The following is a 17692-nucleotide window of genomic DNA, read 5'->3' on the forward strand; positions in this document are numbered from 1 at the left end:
TATTTAAAGTGGAAGTCAATCCAAATATGTTCTTTACAATTACTGTTGTATATGATCCCACAGCATTCTGATTAATGTTGCATTTGTGGAATAAGAGTTATGCAGTTGTCATCACAGTTGCTCAGACTGTGATGTCATCTTCAGTCGACAAAAGTGACAAACTGGCCGCCCCTTGAGATGGATAAAAACATGTGGATTTTGCTGCTTAATTCGTATTCCACAAACACAATATTAATCAGAATAAGAGGTTTAGACTAGTGAGCCTGCATAGAACATATTGCAAATACATTTTTGGGGTTGACTTCCTTAAGTTACAGTAACTACGTATTTGTACTTCATTGAGGTGTTTGAAGTATTTGTACTTCGTTACTTCCCACAAACGGTAGGCGTTATTTTATTGAGCCTAAATATGTTATTATTAAATGAAATAATTAAAATGAGAGCTCTCAAGACGAGCAGAAAGTCTTGGATGAGCCGAGCCAGGAGATTGAACGTGTGCGGCCATGATGATGCAGAGGCAGCAGGCGGAGTCTGCGGGCTCCAACTAAACCAACCCAAACCAAACCGAGCTTCTCCTTCTTTCTGTCTGGCTGCTGTCCTGTCATCGGCCTGGGTGTGGTTTGAGAGTCCGGGTACCGTTAGCAGGAAATCGAGCTTTCGAGTCAATTTCTTTTTCGAGAGCGACACAAAGGCAAATATTCCCCTGGAAAGTTCAACAGATACCTGTTTTTGTGTGATTTAAATCGAGCTAACAAGTAAAAGGTTGGACTCGTTTTAGACAGGAAGGCGTTTCACTGGCGCCGTTGTTCTGATGGGAAAAAGTTTTCTGGTGGTCTCGACAACTGCTCGTCTGTTCTATTAGTTTTTTTGTTTTTTGTTTTCTTCTAACACGAACCGGACCAACAAAAGCCAAGATGCCGAAAACGGTAAGCTTGATTTAACGCAACTATTCTTATCACGTAGACGCCTCTTTGTTGCTCATATAACAGAACCCAACGTTGATATGTCCAACACCGGTTTGTGATTTTGGAGTGTTACTTATTGGGTGCTTCAAATGGTTTCATGTATCTTTTTCAATTCACGCGACGACACAATACTTTCCGTTAGGAGAGTGCGCGTGCGCGCTCCCGCCCCAGTGCCTCTTCAAATGAGCGCCTTAAATCACATCCTTCATTGAGGCCTTGAGTTTACTTTGTATCACAATCCCACTTCCAACGTCTCCCCACGTTGAGAATCCCGTCCCGGGGTGGCTTTGTCCTGGGCGAGTGCCCTCCAGTTCCCCCTCACCTCCCCCGGTCTCCATGGAGTTCGTGTTTCCGGAGGCCTTCCCATCCAGCCGGGGCTAGCTAGTAGGTAGAAGCCGAGATTGGAGCTGTCAAGCCGGCCCAGCTGTGTGTCCTCCAGCCCTGGTTCTACCTGCTGGAAAATATGTTTTTATAAGAATGTTTGGTGTCATCATATTAAGTTTAGCAATCTGTTTTAACGTGGCATAGCTGGGAACAATGAAGAGGACCCCTCCTCTCATTGTTGGGGGTGTGTGTGGGGGGTGCACACACACTCTTTGTTTAATTCAAACTGCATAAAGCTCATGTTTCCAAGCCTTAATCTCTGTTTTCTGTTTTACTTATTTGAGCCAAAACACTGGGAATAGAAATCTTGTGCACTGTGAGAGAATAAAATAATTGTGACGCTGATACTACACTGAATGTTTAAATGCACATCTTTGCATTTAAACATTGACAGTGTATAGGACAAACTTTCTTTATCAATGGAGGAACGTTTAAATACCAACTTTCTTTAATACAATGTACTGTACAGTGGTTTCAAACTGAGGTCCATAAAATTTGTAGTAAATTATGTTAGAAATACACAGGGTCCCGTGTCCCAATTAAAAAAAACACAAAGCAATTACTCCTCCCTTTCTGCCAATTAAAAGCGCTGATCATTGTGAAATTAATGTATCATCACATAAATCTGACATGCCTGTACACATGCAGCATTTCCAGCTGGAGCCGATGGATAAATATTTGGTGAAGGTCCTTTCTATTAAACCGGTCATAAATATCTAGGCTTAAACATTTATAAAGAAAATAGTTCATATGGCATTTAGTGGTGCGTTTGTTACTGTTGGGCGGAACCCCCCTATGTCCATCTTTGGAAAATGTCACTTTTTTTTCACAATTCAATACTATTGGTCACTCTGGTGGCTCTGTCATTTTTTCAAATTGAAGTTAGCTTGAGAACCTTAGCGATACAATGTTTAACTGAAAAATATGCACTTCATTTTATGAAAAATAATGTTTCTGTAAATGCAAGGATTCTGCCCAACAACAATGACAATGTTAGCTATAAAAGTATAGTCATAAAAGTAGTTATAAAATAAGGGTGGGAACAATAATCGTTTTTTGGATGCATTGTTCGGCGTATTAGAAAGATTCTGAATCGTTTCATAGGTATTAATAATCAATATTTAAAGTTTAACTAACAAAACTAAAAGCACGCACAAGCGATTACCTGCGTTTGTACGTCAGATGTCTGTGCTAGGCTAAGCTAATATCTCACGAGATGGCGGAACAAGCAAAACCTCATACCAGCGGAGCGAAGTCAAAGTGTGACATATAAATGTTTGCTCTTCCTTGAGTTTTTTTGTTTTAAAAAAGGTAGCAGTGTTTTTACATGGGCTATAAAATGTAAGCCAACGTATTGATGCATCGGAATCGCAATCGAATCGAATCATAGGCCTCTGAATCGGGAAATATCGAATCGTGGGCTTCTAAATAGGAATCAGATCGAATCTTGAGGTTCCCAAAGATTTCCACCCCTATTATAGTATAATGTTAGTTATTTTTAAAATGATGTTTAAGGGGTTTCCCTGGGAAAAAAAAAACTTTTATGGACTGGGAAAAGTTTGAGAAGCCCTTCCTATTTGATATAAACAGCATTAATGAAGGCAAACCTTTTGCTTTTCTGAGACATAAAACAGTGGGATTAATAAATCAGTTATTTCAAATGCACCATTATGAATGAGTAGGGCCCAAAAAGAAAAAAAAGATATTACTACAAAAACACCTTGATATACTATGATGAATAAATTCTAATTTTTTTCTGCAATAAAATTACATCACATCAACACCACAGATTGAGCAGTTTAATGTGATTAAGTCTTGAAAAATAACGCATACTGGAATAAACTCATTGTTGGCTTTTCCGAGCTCATCAACCAGAATTTAATATTTATCATTTTAGAATATCCGATGTAGAGAGCATGACACAGGTATGTGAATTTAATTTAAATATCTACGTATAATACTTGTTCAAAGTCAGAGTTTTAGTTAATGTTGATTTCATCATTGTTTATGTCCAAAATGTCAATATGCTAAATGTTTAGCCTGTTACTTAGGTGACTGTCTGTGTGCCAATTGTCCCAGTTGTGCAGCTAGGATACTGTTAGCTTCGACAACAATAGCGTGGTCTCCTGTTTGCAGAAGCTTCACAAGTCAGGAGAAGCTCAAAAAAGCTTTTACAATGTGATTGCAAGCAATAAGACTACATGGTTCATTGCTGTTGTGTTGTTTGGATGTCCTGCTTTAGTGTTAGAAAAAAGGAAACTGAAAGGGGACAAATATCTTGGTCAAGAGGAAGGTCACTGGCCATAAATGATGGTAGGAATAACTGAAGGACAATGCTTTCGGAATGAAAAGTTTAGTACTTCCCGTTATCGGAGATTTTTGTGAACTCGTCCTTCTGTAAGGTTATTTGGAAGCTTCGGGGCAGGCAAAACATACTTTGTAGAAAAAAAGGAAGCGAGATAATCTGACTCGGCACCAAAGTTCATTTTTTGCCAAGTGAAAGTTGTCTTTCTAGAACTTTATCCACAGTAGGAGGGTGTACAAAACCCAGCATTTTAGTCAATTATATCAGTCTCAATGAGTCGCAATCATTCCAAAGGTTGCGCGTCTCTGCCATCGTTCCGTCTGCACTGAAGTGCTTGAGTTTCTCAAGGAAGTCACGGCGTGACTCAAATGTTCTGCTCTTACATCAGTTCCTTTCTGGTAATTTCCTCACCCGCAGCCTTATATGGACTTTCACATCACGGTCTAGCTACTCTCCTCCCTGCTTCCCCCAGCCTGCTCCTCACATGCCGTGCACCACTCAAGATTGCACTGGAGCCCTCTATCAGCCTTTAAGTGTCATTTTATCACGAGTTGCTGTGATTCCGTTACTGTGTCGGATTTAAAACACTCCCTAATATAGTTCTGATATATTTTCATTGGATATTAGTATTAATAAAGTCATTCAATATATCAACATTTTGAGCGTACTGGTACTATGTCACACAAACATCCACTATGGCAGAAACGTTCTCTGAAAAAAAAAAGCTTGGGTATAACTTACCATTTCAGTCGGAAGTCAACAACATTGGTGGTTTTCTTGTTAGAGGGACAAACATTGAGTGTGTGTGGCTATGGTGATTTGGTCAATGGAAAGACGTGGAGGTATGCTAGCAAGGGATTTAAGGAGGCCGTAGTGCACATAGCAGAGCAGATTAGCAGTTTGTAGAAGTAGAGGTGGCGGAAAAAGTGAATGTTTTTTACACAAATAGTTGAATATATTCACCTTGGATCTGGTGTGACAATTACACTTCGAAAAGTAAGTCGTTTTTTCTGTTAATATTTGTCATCTTTGTGTGCTAATTAGCTCTACCCGTGGTCCATTTTTCGGCTGTTTTCAGCTCAAATCAAATCACGGTTGTCTAAAGATAAGAGCAAGCTTGAGGTTTTGCCAAATGTTTGTACTGTAAGTTGTGCCCCGGACCCAATGACACTTGTCACGCACAAGTATTAGTGAATAGTAGGAAGTTTGAGTCAACAGGCTTTCATGAGTTGATTGAGTGAAGTACCAGTTTGGTCGGAGGCTACAGAAGGATTACCAATGTTAACTACGGTACCTCCCCAACAAAAGTGACTTGGTTCTGGCACTAAGAGATGTCTGGCAGATAGATGTGCACATGTATTTGTACATTGTATTTAAGGAACAATGGTCATGGGAAAGACCCCTCCTCACTTTGTAAAGAAAGCTCATCCTCCCTTTCATCCCTCGCTCTTCCTGTCTGCCAGTTTGCACTCTTCAACTGGAGGGTTTCTTTCAACGTAACGCTCGGCTGCATCCAGCCCTCAGCTGTAAACACATCTGGACTGCAGACACACAACACTACCACAGCCACAGGGCGTTTGAACAGAGGTGGGAGGTTTAACAGCCTTTTCTGTACGACCGTTCCTACAGGCAGCTTTAGGACTTACATCGTTATGGCAAACACTTTTTAAGTGACACAGGTCTGAGCAAAAAATATTACAGTGCCTCCACCATGTGTTAACTGTATTGTTGGTTGATTTGTTAGCGTGTAGGCTTATGCCACAGAACTTTGTTGAGGGGTGATTCGATTTGATAAGGTACGGCTCAGTTCAAGAGAGTATGAGTTTCTTGTTGTCATTTTACATACATAATGAACTTGTCAGTACTGTAAATGTGGCATTTGCAAAAATCGTTCAAAGATAAACAGTATGAACTAATAATCTATCCGTGTCCATATAGAAATGTCTCCGGGCGGGGGGTTAAGGTTGTTGTTCGTCTATTGAGGACATCATACAGTAAGACCAGTCATATGTATACTTTTGTATGTTGACTTTGTTAGTTTAAATCAGTGCGGAGGTATGTCGCATATGAGTAATTAGAAGATAGCTGCATAGTTTTCCCATCATATCATTTGTAGTTTTGGATATTGTGGTTGTCTACATCATGTTTATGGTGATTTATGGAGTGATCACTGTTTTTGGTATGATACATTGGAAAATGAGATTAGAGCTGCGTGGCTGTGCGAAAATGTCTTAGTCATGTTGGGTAATAAAGCAAACAGCGTTATTAAAAATGCCACAAACCTGTCACCACATTTAAGCATCGGCGCATTGGTATGGTGAAGAGTGTAATTTAGCCGGTGTACATTGTGCCGTCGCCATGGGGAAAATGATGAGGTCGAATGCATGGAAACATGGCACGTGGGCCGAGAGGGCGCGGGTGAGTGTGCGCTAAGAATAGTGTGGGCGACACACCCTAACACGAGCAGAGAATGTAGCAGCGTGCTTCCTTTTTCATGCAACGTTAGTCATTGGGGCTCAGGAAATGAAGCAGCTGAGAGTCCAGCCGGGTCATAGCGAGATGAAATGAGTTTTTAAAATAGTTTATTACCGACATATTGGTTCTTGAGACTTGCAATGGTTCTGAAACGTTTTATACCAAGTACAACCTTAAAATAATACTTTACTCTTCGAGTACCACATCATGACCGACATTAAAAATACAGTAGCATAGTAGGCCCAAGTGTTCATTAAAAATTAGACAGTTTTATTTCTGAAAAGTATATTTAATATATTGTAAGCCACTAACATAATGCACAGTTTGAACAATAAAACAGTACTTAGATTAAAAATCATTGCACATATAAGTTTTAAAAGATTAAATGAAAATGTGCTGTATTTAAAAGTTAAACACAACTGAACTGTGCACTTAACAAATGTACTGTACTGGATAAATAAATAAAAAACTTGAACCCACTGTAACATTATGCACAGTTTGAACATTTTATCCAGTGATTCTTTTGTATACCACTAGAGGAATCCTGCGCACCACTTGTGGTACTGCCCTAGATGATTCCAGGCAATTCTGTTGCTGCTTGGCGTCGACCCAGATTGACCTACGAGCTAACTGCGGGCGATGACAGGAAGTGACAGAGGGGCAAGTGTCCTGAGCTGCAAATGGGGTTCTGCTGACATGAATGGGAAAGAACGCAACTCTCGTCAGCCCCTACTAGTGGGAAATAATGCGCACCATTGTTGTTGAGGGCAGGCGTGGGCCTCAGACTGCACAGTTATTTCCCAACAGGCATGTGTGCTGCCTTTTTCATCATCTCCAAGAGGGCACAGAAATGAGAAGCAGCAACACAATCAGTTTGCTGATTCCAGAGTAAATATAATATTTGTATGACCTCGGAGCGTTTGAATAAACGTAGGAGAGGCGTTCTGGGTTTTTCACTCCTATTACAAGTTGAACGTCACACCACTGCTGTAAAAGCATCGAAAGCTTACGACTCGATGAAGGCGGTTCCTGTAATACATTCCGCATTCCTGTTTCAATATCTGATGCGAGTTCAGTGCATTCTCGACTTGAACAGGAAGTTCCCCAGTGGTGACAGACTAGCTGCAAATAGGTGTTTTAGTATGTTCTTGGCAGAGCGCAGAGCAGCGAGCTGACTGGTTGACTGCTTGATGCATGAAAGGAAGTAGGCCGCTCTCCTGAGGGCGCAGCGGCGAAAGGCCTCACAAGGCCGCCTCACCAGAGGATGTGGTTACTTCCTGTAGATAAGTCCCATACTGAGGCCCACCAGACGGGCATATTGGCTTTCATGGAGTCTACTTGCAGGAAAAAAATAATTCATAATTCAATAATTCATTATACAGTCAGATGGTTTGTTGGCTGGTCCATGGTGCTATGGGGAATTAGTTTGTGATGGGCATTTGAGTGTTCAGTGAAGGGGCCGGACTTTCAGTCTGACTGTAAATAATATGGCTTAAAATTTGCCTATCTTCAAAGAGGTCTTTTTTTGTATTCAAGGTTCATTTCGAGTGCTATTTAACCCTAAAACAACAATGTAAATAGTGTCTCTATCTTGTCAATGTTGATGATTGCACATTTTCCCCTCATTCTCTAGATTCAAATTCCAAAGACATTCCATATTTGACCTGACCAACATGTATGTTAAACAAACTTCTTATTGAAGCCTAATGGTTTTACATTGTCTCTATGACTGGATTTTTCAGCATTTTTTTCTTAATGCGGTATTCACATAAACAACATTGATGTACTAGTTTTTGATTTATGCGCATGCCCATGTTATTGTCATTTTACATTGTTCATTCATTCCTTTTGTTATTTATTTTAGATTAGTGTAAGAGTCACCACAATGGATGCGGAACTGGAGTTTGCCATTCAGCCCACAACAACAGGAAAGCAACTCTTTGACCAGGTAGGACACATTAAAATAGTCAGTTATTTTTGCCTCAAGTGATACTGAATGACATTGGCAACGATACAATTGGCAGATGTCGCGTCTACTCTCTACTGAATGATATTATATTTGAACTTTTGCATTTTTGTGGTTGTAGTTGACAGGGGTGCACAGAGCAAAGAACTGCATCATACACAGTCTCCCAAAACAAGAAATGTCTCTAGATTTTTAAAAGACCTCTTGGAGAATGTGCTAACAGTCTTGGGATTTTATATATTGTTTTTTTTTCTCATATTTTTCATATATATGTATATATTTTGCCCAGGTTGTTAAGACCATTGGGCTACGGGAGGTGTGGTACTTTGGACTGCAGTACCAGGATACCAAGGGTTTATCTACGTGGCTCAAACTCAATAAGAAGGTGAGCCCTTTATAGATTTTCCTGTCTTTGATGCTATTGAACCACTTAGTGAAGTATATGACCTACAGTCTATTCTACGTTATAATTTCAGGTGACAGCCCAAGATGTGAGGAAGGAAAGCCCGCTACTATTTAAGTTCCGTGCCAAGTTCTTCCCTGAGGATGTGTCCGAGGAGTTAATCCAGGATGCCACCCAGCGGCTGTTTTTCCTGCAGGTGAAGGAAGGAATTCTAAATGATGATATCTACTGCCCTCCAGAGACAGCCGTCCTCCTGGCTTCCTATGCGGTGCAGGCAAAGTATGCTGACTACAACAAGGAAGTCCACACGCCAGGCTATCTATCCAATGAACATCTGCTCCCTCAGAGGTAATTTCTATCAGACGAATTCACTATTGACAAGACAAGCAGTGGTCATCTGGGTTTGGATCAGCCGTTTTATTCCTCTGCATGACCTCTGAGTACTTGTGTTGGCAGAGTTCTGGACCAGCACAAACTCAGCAAGGACCAGTGGGAGGAGAGGATTCAAGTATGGCATGAAGAACACAAGGGAATGATGAGGTAATCGCTGGTCCTCCTCCTTCTCAGTCTCATTAGATAAGAAGTTCCCGGCTCATTATACGGGTTACTAGTTCTATTTGTACTGTTCTGCCAAATTTTATCTGACTCTGCCTTTTCTCCTTTGTATGCCTCTTCCAGTGGGCTGGCATGACTTTTCAAATATAACACTGGCCAGGGCCCAGAGGTCATGATACACTTTTCATGGCTAGTGTTTTCTTTTAGTTGGCATAACCTAGCATACATCTTAAATCAGAAATGAGTGTGATACGCTAGAAGTGACTGTGGCTTGTTGAGACCGTAAAGTTTTCAGTTGAGCAAAGCGCCAAAAGATATTTGGCGTTCTTGATAACGATGAAACGTTACCGTTCCAGTCTTTAAAAGACAACGTTTGTGTGCGCAGAGAGGAATCCATGATGGAGTATTTGAAGATTGCCCAAGACCTGGAGATGTATGGAGTCAACTACTTCAGCATCAAAAATAAGAAAGGAACAGAGTTGTGGCTGGGAGTGGACGCTTTGGGGCTCAACATATATGAACAGAACGATAAGTGAGTGTATCCACGATTTCAACGTTTCTCACCGCCACACGTTTTGTAGCTTTTGGGCCTCGTTATCAATACAGAGGTCTGTGTGTGTATTTCACAGAATGACGCCCAAAATTGGTTTTCCTTGGAGTGAAATCAGGAATATCTCCTTCAATGACAAGAAATTCGTCATCAAACCAATTGACAAGAAAGCACCAGTAGGTCGACATTTTAAAGTTTAAAGGAAAGGCCATTAATTGAAGCTATACCTGCCACTAACTTATTCATCCTTTTTTTTTTTTAGGACTTTGTATTTTATGCTCCGAGGCTGCGCATCAACAAGCGCATTCTGTCTCTGTGCATGGGAAACCACGAGCTGTACATGCGCCGCCGCAAGCCCGACACCATTGAAGTACAGCAGATGAAGGCTCAAGCTCGGGAGGAGAAGAATCTCAAGAAGATGGAACGGTAACGGTCACCTCTCTCATACAACAGGCATTTAACCGAAAAACACTTCCATCATTGAGGTGGGGCTTGCAATAAATAAAGGCAGCCGTATCATTCAAAGTACTTTCAATTATTTTCTAAATGCATTAGAGCTCTGCTGGATAACGAAAAGAGGAAAAGGGAAGCTGCAGAAAAGGAAAAGGAGAAGATAGAAAAGGAAAAAGAGGAATTAATGGAGCGATTAAAACAGATCGAGGAGCAGACCAAAAAGGCCCAGCAAGGTGGGTGACGGACGGGCCAGTACGTCGGAGAAGATCGTCGTTCTGGAGCGATGTTCACGTTCAGTCATTATGCGCAGAGCTGGAGGAGCAAACGATGAGGGCTCTGGAGTTGGAGATGGAGAGGAAGCGAGCCCAGGATGAAGCTGAGCGCCTGGAGGCGGACCTTAAAGGCGCCGAGGATGCTAAGATGACTCTCTTGCAGCAGTCAGAAAACCAGATGAAGAACCAAGAGCACCTGGTCAGTTGTACGATGTACACGTGACACCGGTTTGGTGCTTTAGATGATGAGCAACTCAAAAGTAGCGTGATGTTGTTTCAGGCCACCGAGTTGGCTGAGCTGACCTCAAAGATTTCCCTTCTGGAAGATTCCAAGAAGAAGAAAGAAGAGGAGGCAATACTGTGGCAAGAGAAGGTGTGCTACTCATTTATTATCTTTTGAACGTGAACAATATCCTGTAGCGCAATTCCGCCCTTAATGATCATTCCTCTCGTACCTCAGGCCACCATGGTGCAGGAGGACCTGGAGAAGACCAAAGAGGAGCTCAAAAACAAAGTGATGGTGGCCCACGTTCAGGAGCCCCTCAACACCGAGAACGAGCATGACGAGAACGATGAAAGCAGCGCCGAGGCCAGCGCCGAGTTCACATCTGCCGTCACGTATAAGGACCGCAGCGAGGAAGAGCGCATGACGGAGGCGGAGAAGAACGAACGCTTGCAGAAACATTTACTTGTAAGTCTTATGACCTCTTGTGCTAAATTTAGTCCAGTATTTCCCCGCCTGTATTGAGCCAGGGCACATATTTTACATTAAAAAAAAATCTCACGGTACCCCGCCTAACAAAAATGTCACAAAACGTACATACTGAAATAATGATCGTGACTCAACTTACTCACAAATTGACGGTCATCAATAAGAACCTATTTTCTGCACTTGGCTCTAAAGCCACGTTTCCATCAAGTGGCACAGTTCAGTACAGCGCGTACACCGTGGAGTGTGTAGGAGGAACATTACAGCAAGAGGAATAAATCTCCAATGGCTTTAGCAAAGGTCATTTTGCAGTCTGCTGACACAAGCTTTAAACAATAAGCACATACTTGTCCCCGTTGTAACTCATCCGTCCAGCCATTTTCTATAGCACTTATCCTCATCAGTGTCACAAATGTGAGCTGGAGCCTACTGAATGAGAGGCGGGGTACATCCTGGACTGGTAGGCAGCCAGTCGCAGGAAACTTGGATAATTATAGATTTACACAAGTTCACAACTTAGTTTTCAATTAACCTGACATGCATATTTTTTGGAAACTCCACAAAGGCCGCAGCCGAGTATCACAACTGGGAGGCGGACCCGCTCTCCCCACCCTTTGTCGTAACTTTACGAGCCAAAGTATTTTCCTATTGCTCTCTCATATTTCATTGCAAGTTATAATTGTATGTAGACCAATCAATGTGAGTTACAAATGCCTATTGATGCCACAAGATGGTGGCAAAGCCCTACATGAAGCTCCTCAACTCATCTTAATATGGTTCCTTGGCACCAAAGCAATAGTTTTATATTTGACAGTGCTTTGCCCCCGAGGTCATGTTTTTCAGCAAATAACAGAATGATGTATTTAAACTAGACTGCATGGAACATATTCTGGAAAAAAATGTTTGGGTTGACTTTCCCTTAAAAAAAAAAAAAATCGCAACTATTTGCAGAAAAGTACACATGTAGAAATGGACCGAGCGGTCAGAATCATATAAACAATAGAAGTTAGACTAACATTGATTAGGATGCCTTACTATGTGACAACTGCCATTCCAGGCTTTAAGTTCAGAGTTGGCCAACGCCCGAGACGAGACCAAGAAGACGGTCAACGACATGATCCACGCAGAGAACATGCGGGCGGGACGAGACAAGTACAAGACCCTGCGACAGATCCGGTCAGGAAACACCAAGCAGCGCATCGACGAGTTTGAATGTATGTGATGCGGAAGTCGCCAAGCCCACTCGACTGGACTGCAGTCCTGCGTCGCTCGAGCTCTTTCTCTCCTCCCAAATAAATCAGCTTCAAATCATGACATGGCTGCACAAACACAGCACAATGTACAAATATGGATCTGTAAAATTGCATGTGCTATCATTTCCTAACTGAATTTAGGCAAGTCACTGGTTCATAAGGGACATACTGTATTTTATAAGTGCATTCCTCACTTAGGGGGGTTTGTAGCATATCGTTAATTTTCTGACACATCAAGTCAACTAATTGTAATTTCATCTCATATTTCTGTCACTCCCTTGTATTCAAAATTCAAGACCTGACGGCCAGTCCAACTCTGTGGCCGTTAGATATAAATTGAATGTTTTTGCTGTACACATGCAAACTGAGTTTTCTGTTCATATTAATTATCTCATGATGCACCACACAGCTTTTAAATACTGTAGAATGTAAACAGTCCTATGAGTTGATTGAAGTCTTATGTTGGTGCATCTACAGAACAGAATTTAAGACAATGAATTGCTTTTCTTTTGGGATTTAGACTGAATAAACTTGTGCCATAAGAAACCCTTTTATTTTGTAGTGTTAAATTTGAATCTTCGGTTTGAGATTATGATGCTCATCATGTCTGTCGGGGGAAGTGTTCAAAATGGAAGGAAAAACTGACCCTGAAGCGTTCATATCTGATTGGATAATTTTGGTCAGATTGTAGCTCGTACGCATACACAACGTACATCAGACTTATGTTTTTGACTCTGGGGTTTAGACTTAGGCTTCATGTATGAGCTTTTAATCAATAATAGTTCTGATATCACGGGATGATCATTTATTTTGTTCGATACAACATCCTACAGTATGTCTTTATAAAGTCGCTATGTTGTAATTTAATCTTACATTTTTTTAAATCACATCTGAAAGACGTTTTTGCTTAAAGTAATTTTCTTTAACATGCACTGGAACATCGCAGTATTCAATATTAACCAAAACAACAATGATTAGTAGGCCCAGTTCTTACATTTTAATATACTGTATGTATTTAATTAATGACTTTTGTATTTTTGTGATTTGGATTATTCTGATGTGATCAAATCATGTACGGTGGTAAAAATAGAGAAGAAAACACCGCCGAGGATATTTTTGTATGATGCAACTTTAGCATCCGGGGCGCAGTATTAGTTGTAAACTAATGAAGTGGCTCGCGGCTGTTGTAGTCAGTTGAAGGAACAAGCAACACCCTGTGCTCACCGCGTCATTGCACCAATGAAAATCTACATTCCAGTTCATGACAGCAACATTGTTTTTCAATTCAATATCTATGTCAATCAATATCATGCTATCGCCATCCTTTCAGCCTCATTTGGGCACCAAGGCACAAGAAGGGTTTTGCTTGTTTCATAGATTAGTCTCTGAAAGATGTATTTACGTTATTTTGCAAGTTCAAAATACAAGTATTATAGCAGTAGGTGTTTCTTTTATTCTATTTTGATGTGTCTGAATGAATTTTTACTTAGATGCAATTGCAATACAGTATTTTTGCCCATTGTTATCTATTTTTCTTTCACAAAATAATTGCCATCAAACATTAAGAATGCATTTGTTATTTTGGATACCTTTGCCTTTGACAACTGAAATGATACTGTACTGTTACGTTTCACCTGAAGAACAATAGTCAATCATCATAGGTGGCTTGGACCCGCGCTCATGATCTCTCTAGTAGTTCTTGAATCATAATCTTTTTTTTCCATCTGGCAGAAAGTGTGCCTTGCCCATATTTTGCTTCGTCTTCCTTTCACCACTGAATAAAAGCCTGAGAAAAAAAAAAGCTTGGTCCTTTTCCTTTCTGTTTGCAACTCGCCTTTACACGGGGTCCTCGATTTGCGACGAGCTTCAAACATACTCATTACGTACGCCACGCACCGTTCATACGTAACCTTTTAATAATGTCGTATGTCGGGGCCCGAAAACCGAACACCCACTGCACAGGAGTCTGCCTCCTACTCCAGTTTCTTGCACTCACTGTACTTGTAATTTTGCAATAAGCCACATGATGGTGTCTTTCGCTCACGAGTGAAGGCGAATTGGCCAGAAAAAAAGAAAGTGGTTAACTCCAAAATATAAAAATATATTCTACAAATAGACGTTTTTCCTATTGTGCATCAACTTGCATTATTGTTAACCCATTCATACTATTGTGCTTATTAATTAATATATTTTCAACGTATTTTTTAACTAGTAGTAACACAATGTCTTTTGCACTTACCGACACACAATTTCCTCAAATTAAAAAAAAATCTCAGAGCATTGCCTTTACACTCCACATAAAAATAATAGCGCAAGTGATTGACAGGTGAGCAAATAAGAAAGCTCTCAGTTCAGTGTCAGTTTGGTGGAATATGCAAATAAATAAATAAATACGCAGCACTTTGCCACAAGCTCCTGTCTCCAGAATCCCGCCAACAATTAGTACTGCATGTATGAGTCCTTCAATTTAGAAATGTGGCTGCCACTGAACTGCGGCCTGTTTCTTCACTTAATTGTTGGGGAACAACTTGATGAAAGTGAACTCCACTCTTTCTCAAGAGTTCACTGGGACGCATCTTTTCACCTCCAACTTCCTCTATATTGGTATGCTGCTGCTCCGAGAAGTTGGTTCACCGCTTTATGTGACTTACAGCGTCAGTTCCGTCATGAAGGTTTTAGACGCATTTTGTACAAGGCTCTGTACAAAATGCTACTAATTTGTTGATTTGTCTCAGAGACCATCTAGCATCATGAAATGCTTTAACGTGCGCTCTTTCGCTTTCAGTAAGCTCTTGTCAGGGAATGAGGAATTTCAAACAAAAACAAAAACACCGCCTATTTGTCTTGTCTCCAAATTTGAGCTGGCTAATTGGGCTTCTCTGAGAAGACGGAATTTCATGAAGCATAACATTAAACCACTTCAATTTCTGCTAAGGAGCGCAAGAACTAAAATTTGACATCTTACTCAAGACCCTACCTTCTACATTATCGTGTTGTATCGGCTTAGTGTGGTAAGTTACAGTGGCAACAATCCTTTATACCGACAGGTAGAAAATCTTAAGCTTTTAACAAATTAATTAATTAATTACTTAATTTCGACAATTGCACACTTCCAACTTTTGGAAGGCTCTTTTCTGTTCCAGCATGTTTGCATGCTGGTTTTACTGAAGACTCCTAAGGTGTGAATGGTTGTTTGGTATGTGCCCTGCGATTGGCTGGCAACCAGGACTTTGGACTCAGCTGGTCTAAGCAGAAAGGCAGCACCACTTGTGGTCAGTTTGGTCAAAGACTGGTCATGAAAAAGTGAGTCCAAGCAGATGATGAAACAATTACAGTAACTGTGGCTGGTGAAGTATGGAAGAAGTTGTTCTTGGGTTAAAATAAAGTGACCCACTTTTTCAGGGGATGTATGTAATGTTCAATTAAGTTATAAAGTGGCAGACTCAGTCATCAGCTCCACAAGTGCCTTCTGAATGCAATGATAAGAATTGTAAAATGCCACAAATTGAAAGGCGTGCACAAATGTCTATCGGAGAAAGCCTTCAAGAGCATTTCACAACCGTGACATGTTGACACTTTATTTCCACACATTTCCTGCAAGTGAGCCGCTCACTTATCTTCCTCGTTTTGACTTCCCCTTTGCGGCATATGCAGCCTAAATGCTCCGGCCAATTGTCATTGTCAGCTCATAGTAGTCAAAGACGGGAGCAGCGAGAGTCATCGGCCCTCAGCAGCAACGTCCACACACTCCAGGTAATTCATTTTGCTCATTATGGAATAACTGGAAGACAGTCGCTTACAAGGCGCGGGTGGTGAATGTTCATTTCTCCTAAGGTGTCAGGTTTGCTTTGGGGAGATCCGGCCCCCCACTTAGTGTATTTGACAAGCTGAGTCGGACACTCTGATTCTGTGAGTGTCAGTTTGTCAAATACCCGAAGTGAGGCGTCACTGGCCTACAAGACAACGCCGAGCTCACCGGAGACGTCGGGAATCTCTTCTCAACCGATGTGTTGCATTTGTATCTTACTGATGACTCATTAAGGAAATAGGGAACAAGCTGTGAACATATCATTTGAGACCGTTTATCATGTAAAATATAGAACATGTACCACTGAATGTCAAAATATGTGAATAAGAAATGTATGCTGCTTATGTACCGTAATACACAATTAAAGGATTTTCTGATCAATGGTTACCGCAGAACATTTTTTTTTGTGTCACTGGAAACAAATACTATGAAATTACCGTTATTGATTTCTTTCCACCCATTTAAAATTGTATCGGAACCACTTTGGGACTGCAATAAAGCATATGAATAAAAGTAATGAATATAGTTTTCTTCTGAAGTCAAAGCGGGTTGGGTTGCACTCAAGCTTTCATGACACACTTCTCAAAGACACAAACGCTTATCAGCCTTTTGTGCGCTTCCTGTTCCTGTGTGGACCGGCCTGGGTTATAATTGGATTTTTCATTATAGTTTTTACGTAGTTTTTAATTTACCGGCAGTTTTTTTTTAAAATTCAGTTAGTTTGAATTAGCTAGTTTGTTTATTTAATTTTTTTTTAAATCCTTCTTTTGTCCTTAGTTTTGCTAATTTTAATACAGTATTAGTTTTAGTTTTTTGTTTTTTTTTAATATATGGAGTATTTGTTGAGTATTAAGCATTGTGTAATAAAGTAAACTATCATTCTTAAACAACTGTTTGGCCTTCCCACTTCTGCACAGATGTTCATCAATAGCGAAATAAATACATTTAAAAGAACCCCAAAAGCTAGGATATTAATTAGCAAAGATGAATAAGAAGAACATTATTGCTATAATTAGAGTTAGTTTTAATTTGTTTCATAAATGGACAACACCTTTTCAGTTTGTTTTTCCCCCCATCGTTTTCATTTTTATTTTATTTCGTTCAAGATTTTTTATTTTTTCGATTTTAGTTTTAGCTATTTAATTCTTTTTCATTAACTATAATAACCTTAGGACAAGTCACATCACTGACACTTTGTAAATGCGGCTACAGTAATCCCATTTAGACTGCAGTAAATCTAATTGTATATCTCATCACATTTCCCAAATGCAAAAGTAGTGGGAATTTACTTTAAAGTGAATAAAACCTACATAAACTGACACCTTTTGATTGATAGTCAGTAAAGCAAATGTCAAGTTCAACAAGCCTGCCACAAATAATGCACAATATCGGAACGTTCACTTAGCATCTTCATTAGGTACGTCAGTACAATTCATTCAATGAGATCACCCATAATTGAGGTGACAGGTGAGCTGGAGCCTACCACAACTGATTTGGGATGAGAGGTGGGGTACACCCTGGACTGGTCGCCAGTCACTTACAGGGCACATATAGAAAAACAACCATTCACTTCTACAGACAATTTAGTTCGAGT

At 40.5% G+C, this 17692-nt stretch overlaps 2 protein-coding genes and 1 long non-coding RNA gene across 4 annotated transcripts in view; 2 read left to right on the plus strand and 1 right to left on the minus strand.

Annotated features, from left to right (window-relative positions):
* Window positions 1–1404, minus strand: part of aifm1 (apoptosis inducing factor mitochondrion associated 1) — a 42987-nt gene extending 41583 nt beyond the window's left edge. For both annotated transcript variants that reach the window (XM_086013126.1, XM_086013133.1), the window contains exon 1: window positions 1288–1404. The gene's annotated coding sequence lies outside the window, so the exon portion shown is untranslated. The remainder of the gene's footprint in view (window positions 1–1287) is intronic.
* Window positions 515–12836, plus strand: LOC147133182 (moesin a). Its single transcript, XM_086013139.1, has 13 exons — window positions 515–926; window positions 7994–8077; window positions 8385–8480; window positions 8572–8846; window positions 8955–9038; window positions 9439–9585; window positions 9683–9779; window positions 9866–10029; window positions 10159–10289; window positions 10367–10527; window positions 10609–10701; window positions 10789–11019; window positions 12095–12836. Exons 1-13 carry the CDS (start codon window positions 915–917, stop codon window positions 12257–12259), a joined length of 1740 nt encoding a protein of 579 aa, XP_085869265.1. The 5' UTR covers window positions 515–914; the 3' UTR covers window positions 12260–12836.
* Window positions 12837–15938: 3102 nt separating this feature from the next.
* LOC147133183 (uncharacterized) lies at window positions 15939–16485 on the plus strand. The gene is made up of 2 exons (XR_015081905.1): window positions 15939–16043; window positions 16125–16485. It is a non-coding gene; the product is annotated as an uncharacterized LOC147133183 (long non-coding RNA).
* The last annotated feature ends 1207 nt before the right edge of the window (window positions 16486–17692 follow it).

This window comes from Filicampus tigris, chromosome 17, assembly GCF_054856515.1.
Source record: "Filicampus tigris isolate MCC_2025a chromosome 17, RoL_Ftig_1.0, whole genome shotgun sequence".
Lineage (NCBI taxonomy): Eukaryota > Metazoa > Chordata > Actinopteri > Syngnathiformes > Syngnathidae > Filicampus > Filicampus tigris.

What these genes read in the sequence shown, in the direction of transcription:
- LOC147133182 (XM_086013139.1), top strand. An exon ending in GGCTCAAACTCAATAAGAAG is followed by an intron (nt 8,481 to 8,571) that starts GTGAGCCCTTTA and finishes TTATAATTTCAG; the next exon opens with GTGACAGCCCAAGATGTGAG. An exon ending in CAATACTGTGGCAAGAGAAG is followed by an intron (nt 10,702 to 10,788) that starts GTGTGCTACTCA and finishes CTCGTACCTCAG; the next exon opens with GCCACCATGGTGCAGGAGGA.